We start from the raw sequence: 8,037 nt of genomic DNA, 5'->3' as shown, positions 1-8,037 counted from the left end.
CATTATCAGTTTGATTGACCTCTATTTCTCGTAAAGTGCTTGTGGCAGGAGGAAGGGAATGATTTCTGTGGATACTACGTGTGCGAGTTCATCCACACCGCGACTTTGAAAAACAAGCGGGGCTACTCTAGAAAACAATATGAAGTACGTAAGCAATAACATTCACAATTTCATTTTATTACACCATCATTTCTGTTGAGTTTCATTCATATATATGTATTAATTAACCCCCTTCTTCAAATTAGACGTGGCAGATGCGGGATGAACTCCTAGAACCAGATCGCATGAAAGCAATTCAAAAGGAATTGGCGGGATTCTTTCTTGACCACGTCATCAGTAAAGCCGGATAATACCATGTGGAAATTGATTTCAAATGCTAGGGGTTTGTAATTAAGAGATCTTATACATATTGTACATGTATGTAGCCAGTAGCGTCGGATACATGATACGAAAACTTGTTGTTCAACCAATCTCTCGGAGAAGGAGAGGTCGATCGATCACTTCTCTCGGTATGCATGACGAACTTCTGTACTGAATGGTTCTCTTGATCACTTATGTATATATAGTACGTAGCGTCGACCAAGCACGGACATAAGAGAGGACACTTCTCTCTATTAATTAGCTAGCTAACACAATATATGAAACACCTAAATTAACCCCCCAAAACCCCCAACCTCCCCTCCTTTCAAAAAAAACCCCAGCCACTGGAATGCTGACGCGTGGATGCCTTTTGGTCCCGGTTGGAGCCACCAACCGGGACCAAAGGCCCCCTCACCGGGCTCGGCGCACAGGGCCACGTGAAGGCACATTGGTCCGGGTTCTGGATTGAACCGGGACTAATGGGTGGAGGTATTAGTAACGGCCCATTAGTCCCGGTTCATGAACCAGGACTAAAGGCCCTTATGAACCGGGACTATTAGGTATTTTTCTACTAGTGAGGGGAGGGAGAGGGATAAAAGAAAGAATAAAGAGAAAGTGGTCCGGGTGGGCCGGATCTGACATGGTGGACTGCTTGGACATGCCCGGACACCCTCATATGCTCCTCACGTACGGTCTAAGTTTGAGGGTTTACAAACAACGATGAGGAGAGATCCGGTTGAAGAGGACATATAGGGACAAAGTGGGTGGGAGGGGGCCCAGTTGGGTGAAATTTTTCATTCTCTCCTATTCGAGCCATATCCAGTTGAAGATGTTCTAACTAGCTTTAAAAAGTATCAAAGTATGTGATAAGAGTTGGACTTTACTCAGCGAAAATTACATAATTTTACACAATCACTAAACACGAGTGGATGCATCGTGCTGGCCATGTTTGCTGGCCTCGGAGGACAAAAGGGAAGCCGCTTCGTCGCTGCCATAAGAGTGAGAGGCGACCTTGCTGTTCATGTACACCGCATAGATAACCAGCTGGATGCCGCCCAAGAAGCAGCCTGTTCCATTAGGGACCTGCATGCATGAAGATGGTTAACATTCTGCCGTTTTCAGCAACCTGATTATAAGTACTCCTATAAGACATGTAAGTGCCTCTTATCTTACCCCGAGGAAGACATCTTTGTCGAGTACGGCATACGTGGCCCAGACGCCTCCGTTGAGGAAGAGGAAGAAGGAGAGGAAGAAGGGCATGTACTCCACGCTCCTTGAGGTGATCACCCTTCGCTGCTCCGCCACAAATTTACACACGTTTTTCAGGAGCAGTACCACGGTTGAGAGAGAATTATTAGCGGGGCAGACAGACAAAGCGACTTGGAAGTGACAACCAAGCCCGCGAAAACAGCCCGTGCAGCTGGCGGGCCTTTTCAATCAAGCTACTGGCCCACTTGCACGAGAGTGGGCATGCTAATATTCATCGTTGTCCGGATGATAGTGATGATATGCACGTAGCGGTGAGCTTTAGGAAAGAAAATCTGTACTGCAATTCGCCAACTACTAATAATTATTCGCTAGCTTAGGTCCATGCAGCGCAAAGATATCTGTCAGCCAGCTACTAATTTTGGTTGGCTGTTTCCTCTGGAAATAGTAGCTCAGACTTCAGCGTCCAATCAAACAACCCACATGAGATCTCCCAGCCAAGAAAATAAAATATAAGATTCAACATGACATCCATGGATTACATTCCACATCTATATGACTATATTTGTTAAATGCAGATTATATGTTGACCTACGCATATGTACATCTCTTATCTCGACGCAAGGTGTGTAGACATGCCGTACAAGAAAGTGTTAGCTAGTGGAAACTGTATAGTTTAACCAAAATCTTGCGTATCCCAACAAAATGGCTATCTCACGATGTGTGTGTGTGTGTATGTATGTATGTAGTATATGATTAGAGATGATCTTGCAGTACTTTCCCGCATCGAATTAAGATCCGGTTGCATAAAAATAAGGACCAATCTTTTATAAATATTACTTGTTGTATATTCCGTACTATATTATAGTTTTGTGGAGGATTGTTAGTACATTTTATTTTCCAACTCCGTATGTGAGAATTACAAAATGTGAGCCTAAATTTGACCACACAATTTACTTACACAATATAAGTTTTATGTAGCAAAAACAAACATACCATTTGACTCGTGTCCGAAAGATGTTTATATTGGTATAACTGTTGTATTTTTTCAAAAAAGGAGGGTTTAGCCCCAGCCTCTGCATCTTTTGATGCACACATCCATACTTTTGGAGTACTATACAACTTGAAAGAAGATGTTTATGGGTGTTGGTTATATCTACGGATTATTGTTTTGCGGGAAAATTACAGCTAGTACTCCTTAAAATTGAGTAGTTTTGCTCTTAGCATTGTTGCAAAGCGAGTTATTTGCTACTCCCTCCGTCTCATAATGTAAGACTTTTTTGACAATGCACTACTAGGATTTAACTACTTAAACAATTATTTTTCAATTACATATGTCCTGTAGAAAATAAACTGTCCACGTAGCACAATTACACACCCCATATCTCAAGGCCTCTCTACGTCAGTGACAGGAACAATAAAAAAACAGAAAATATTTCTAAAAAAATATCCTTGCAACCCAATACATATAGAAACCTAAATAGCTAAGTAAAGTATATATGGTGACCAATTTATTTGTTTGTTGAATGACCTTACCACGGCAGCGAGTGGGGACCCATACATGAACACGCTAAGGCATGCACATATCAAGCCAATAACCATGATTTTCATGTCCAGCCCATCAATGGCAAATGTTGTGGCCGCGAAAACGACCCCGAAAAACCCAATGTCCAAAGCTGCCACCAACTTTGCGGTTTTAACCTGTAAAATTAATGACATTCCCACAGACAAACTATATCATAAAATTGCCAAAAAGAAATACAGTAGTGAAACTACTGTTAGAGTAACTTGAGAAAAGGTATAAAAAGTAACAACATTAACACAACTGAAACAAGTCGGACGAAAGGGAAAGAATGCGACTCAACAGACACAATTCATATGGAAGATATGTCGCGACTAAAGGTAGCCACTAATTAAATAGTTTAGAGTATGAAATTACATGAGCACCCTTATTAATTGTTTCCTTAGGCTTTGTTCGGTTAATCCCAACCCCAAGTGGATTGGAGGGGATTTGCAGGGACTTTGGCTTGCAGGGGATTAATTCCCCCTCAATCTCCTTCAAATCCACCTCAACCGAACAAGCCTGAAGAAGCAACTAACTCGGTCAAGACAAGCTACTCCCATTTACGGGGGAAGCGACTCCTATAGCTCCCTTAACGAGAAACGTTCAATTAACCAGACAGTTTCGGGGATATAATCCTGATTGTACTCGTAGTAATACAAATTCATGTGTTCAAAGAAATAGTACTCTCTCCGATCTGGATTAATTGATGCCGCCTCTATAGTCTATACAATGTAAAATGGACATTGTATAGAGGTTGCGTCAATTAATTCGGATAGAAAGAGCAAATTCAGGAGTAAATTGCTGCCTAAAAAGAAACAGATGGGTTACATTTGTAGACCGTGTGGCCTCACGTACGTACCCTTTTGCCTTTGTCGGCGGCGTAGACGAGGAAGAGCACGAGGTAGATGGTCTCCATGACGGCGCCGAAGCCGTTGACGGTGGCGACGAGCAGGCCGTCGGGCTTGGTGAGGCCGTAGTAGAGCCATAGCAGCGTGTTGAGCAGCGTGAGCACGTACGGCGCCGCCTCGAAGTCCTCAGTCGATCCGCTCCTCACGATCCTCCAGAATGTCGGGCTGCGCCGGCAATCAGCCGTGTAAGCAACAAGGGAAACAAAAGAAATGCTTCTGTGCGTATAAATGCATGCGTGAACTGGTCTGATTCCCTTCTTACATGGGAGAAATGAAGACCAGAACCGAGATGATGTTCCCTGCAACACGCAAAGATCCAAGCTGTACGGTCAAGCAACAAAGATGGGAGAGAGAGAGATAGAGAGAGAGAGAGAGAGAGAGAGAGAGAGCATACCTATGACGCCGATGATGAAGAGAGTAGAGTCCATGGCGCACAGGCGCGGGTGGCAGCTAGCCGATAAAGATAAACCCGGCTCTGGTGGAAGGGAGGAGGAGGAGGAAGAACTTAATGAGGAGGACGGAAGGACGGACGACCTCCTCCAAAATAAAAGGACGTCCATCCCATGGCCATCGTACAGCACAGCACAGCACAGCACGACCGAGCCTGCGCCTGTGCTGTGTGAGAGAGACAGGAGGCCACGAATTTGAAGCTCTGGCCCTACGTACTCCTCCTGCAGCCTCGTGCAACACGAGAACAGTATAGCTTGTGAGCAACGCCACCGGCCGATCCGGCTGACCAAAAGGCATGCGTGCTTATTTCCCCCCGCCCTTGTTTTCTAGCTTTGCAATTATCTCCGTTTAGATTTCTTCGCCTTTGCCGGGACGGTGCTTGCCGTACGTCCTTGTGCTTGCTGCTCTACTGTTTTTTATTCCTGCTTAAGCCAACGACACAGAATCAGCTAATCTAATCTGGCCAAGGTCTGGTGTTTCTGAATATTCTGCAGACACTACTAACGGAATCACTATTTACTGGTGGTTTTCGTCATAAGCCTGAGAGACTTCGATCGCTGTCCAAAATCCAATACCAGGAGACAATTTCTGGAAACCAATTTTGGACTTCATTATTAGTAGTACTTGTTTTCATAGCAAAATTCGTCGGTTGGTCGATCAAAAGAGTGGTCCAGCCATGAACAAAGCTGTGGAGCACATTGGTTTCTTGAGCCGTCGGTTACAGCGCATCGGAGGGCTAATACTCTAGCAGCTTACTGTAGGATTGCTTGTCCATGTCTCTGGTCCTGTTGATATCTTGGCACCTACTGCACTTGCAAATGCTGCACACAAGGCACAAGGCAGCGTGAGATCCAGATCAGAACAGCGCGGCCTCGTGGGACTCAGTGAAGGTGAGGTGCTCATTTGAGCAGTTGCATTAAGAGCATTTCTAGCCGAACCACTAAAGGAGCTTAGCTCCTCAAACGATTCACTTTTGAGGAGTTAAGCCGCACATAACCAAACTCTTGTTTGGTTTAACTCCTCGAAATGTTTACAAGGAGTGTCTCTTCTCTCTCAAATTTAAGCAGCCGAACTCAAGCCTCACCAAAAGATTCTCTCTTTCCCGTGCGTCCACCTCTATCTCTAGCCCGGCCGCCTCCACGCCGGCGCCGCCCTCGCCGTGTTTCTCGCCTCTAGTGAACCCCCCCGCATGGTGGCCGACACCCTGCCGCACGGGAGATTTTTTTTTGATAAAGGACTTTTCATTGAATAGATATAACGAGATGATATAATCGTATTGAAAAAAAACCTGGCCTCTGCATAGCTAGATGTGCACACAGCCAAAACGTCCAAAGCACCCTAAAAATAAAATAATTCGATACAAAGCCAAGCAATAAATCATGTCTAGCCTAAGGAGCGGTAGATCCTATCCGTAAATCACACCGCCATCCAGGGGGTACAAAATCTCCCTGGCCGTACGCTCCAGCCGTGTAGACGCCATCATAAAAAGGTCCCTGTCCTCCGGCTTCTGCAGGATAGACCATGTACGGAGCCATCGTGTACAAACATGGATAACCTGCATAGGAGATGAGACACATTTATTGTTAAAAACCACATCATTCCTGGTAAGCCACATTGCCCAATATAAGGCCGCCGCTCCCACAATAATACGTGCAGAAAATTGTTTATCAATACCCCGCAACCAGTTGCCAAACATATTCCATACACTACGTGGTGGGTATAAATTCAAAGCTACTTGGACCATGGCCCAAACTGCCCGAGCGAACTTGCACTCAAAAAATAAGTGTTTGATAGACTCGTCATGTTGGCAAAAGACACATGTCTTGGACCCATGCCAGTTCCGTCCTACCAGATTATTTCTAGTTAGGATGACTCCTTTGTTTAGAAACCAGAGGAAAATCTTCACTCTTAGAGGAATTTTTAGCTTCCACAATTTTCTGTTATCAACCGAAATATCACAATGGACCATTGCATCATACATGGATTTCACCGAAAATTTGCCATTCTGATGCAAGTTCCAACGAAAAGAGTCCGGCTCATCTGACAGTTGAATGCCCTCCAGACGAGTAAGTAATTCATTCCATGCTGCCAAACGAGTGCCCAAAAGATCCCTACGGAAAGAAATATCGGGGTTTTCTTGTCCTAAGACTTGTTTGATCGGGACAAATTTATGTACAAGCTCGGATATTGCACCATTAGTGGGTTGTTCCCTAGCCAGGTATCTTCCCAGAAACGAACCTAAGAGCCGTCCCTAACCGAGAAGGTCCCAAATTGGAAGAAGAATTCCTTGGCCTTCATGACTCCACTCCAAAAATGTGAATCCCCAGGTTTCCAATAAATTTGAGAAATGGCATTGGATCCCACATACTTGTTGTGAATGATTTCCTGCCATACTCCATTCTCAGTGAGTAGTGTATAAACCCACTTGCTTAGAAGGGCGATATTTTTAACCTCAAGGTCTTGGATTCCCAGGCCCCCTTGACTTTTAGGTCTGCATAATACGCTCCACCTAGCCAGTCGATATTTCTTAGTTTCATTATCACACTGCCAAAAAAATCTGCATCTAAAGTAATCGAGCCGCTGTAGAACCCCTTTCGGCAGGTGGAAGAATGAAAACATATATAAAACAATGTTGCTTAGGACAGAATTGATCAAGATCAATCGCCCCCCATACGACAAGAGTTTGACCTTCCAACTGGCTAAACATTTCCCAAGTCTCTCTTTCACATGCCTCCACTCATCGATAGTTAAACGCCGATAGTGTATGGGGACACCAAGATACTGAATCGGAAACTACCCACGTTGGCATCCAAAGATCTCGGCATACTCTGGTGCTGATTCTGCAGCATCGTCAAAGCAAAAAAATTCGCTCTTATTAAAATTAATTTTGAGACCAGAAAGTTCCTCAAAAGCACATAAGAGCAGCTTAAGATTTCTTGCCTTGTCTAAATCATGATCCATGAATAAAATCATGTCATCCGCATATTGTAGAATGGATAGACCATCTTCTACCAAGTGTGGAATGACCCCCGCTGATTTGACCATCCAGCTTAGCCCTCTCTACCAGGGTAGCTAGCATGTCAGCCACAATGCTAAACAGAATAGGAGATGCGGGGTCGCCTTGATGCAGCCCCTTCCTTGTCTAAAAATAGTTGCCAACATCATCATTAACTTTTATGGGCACACTACCTCGAGAGAGAAAGCTCTCAACCCAGCGACACCATTTTTGCAAAAACCCCTTCATGCGCAAGGTTTGCAACAGGAAGGGCCACTTAACTTTGTCGTAGGTTTTCTCAAAATCAATTTTAAGAATGACACCGTTCAACTTTTTCTGGTGCAGTTCATGAAGAGGTGCGTGCAGGACGACCACTCCATCTAATATGTTGCGTCCTTGCATAAATGCAGTTTGAGTAGGTTCTATGACATGGTCTGCTACACTGTTCAACCGGTTGGTCGCTACCTTCGTAAAAACTTTAAAACTTACATTCAGAAGGCAAATCGGTCTATATTGCTGAATACGACTAGCCTCCTTAATCTTAGGCAATAGAA

At 44.4% G+C, this 8,037-nt stretch overlaps 1 protein-coding gene across 1 annotated transcript; it reads right to left on the bottom strand.

The window, feature by feature from the left end:
* Positions 1 to 1,125: 1,125 nt before the first annotated feature.
* Positions 1,126 to 4,594, bottom strand: LOC119307291 (bidirectional sugar transporter SWEET16-like). The gene is made up of 6 exons (XM_037583368.1): positions 4,433 to 4,594; positions 4,301 to 4,337; positions 3,990 to 4,203; positions 3,103 to 3,267; positions 1,534 to 1,653; positions 1,126 to 1,443 (listed from the first exon to the last, which is right to left on the bottom strand). The coding sequence occupies exons 1-6, from the start codon at positions 4,464 to 4,466 to the stop codon at positions 1,276 to 1,278; spliced, it is 738 nt and encodes a 245-aa protein (XP_037439265.1). The 5' UTR covers positions 4,467 to 4,594; the 3' UTR covers positions 1,126 to 1,275.
* Positions 4,595 to 8,037: the final 3,443 nt, after the last annotated feature.

The sequence above is a fragment of the Triticum dicoccoides genome, chromosome 5B, assembly GCF_002162155.2.
Source record: "Triticum dicoccoides isolate Atlit2015 ecotype Zavitan chromosome 5B, WEW_v2.0, whole genome shotgun sequence".
Lineage (NCBI taxonomy): Eukaryota > Viridiplantae > Streptophyta > Magnoliopsida > Poales > Poaceae > Triticum > Triticum dicoccoides.
Note: the sequence above shows the minus strand (reverse complement) of the source record. Positions and strands in the feature narration are given on the sequence as shown.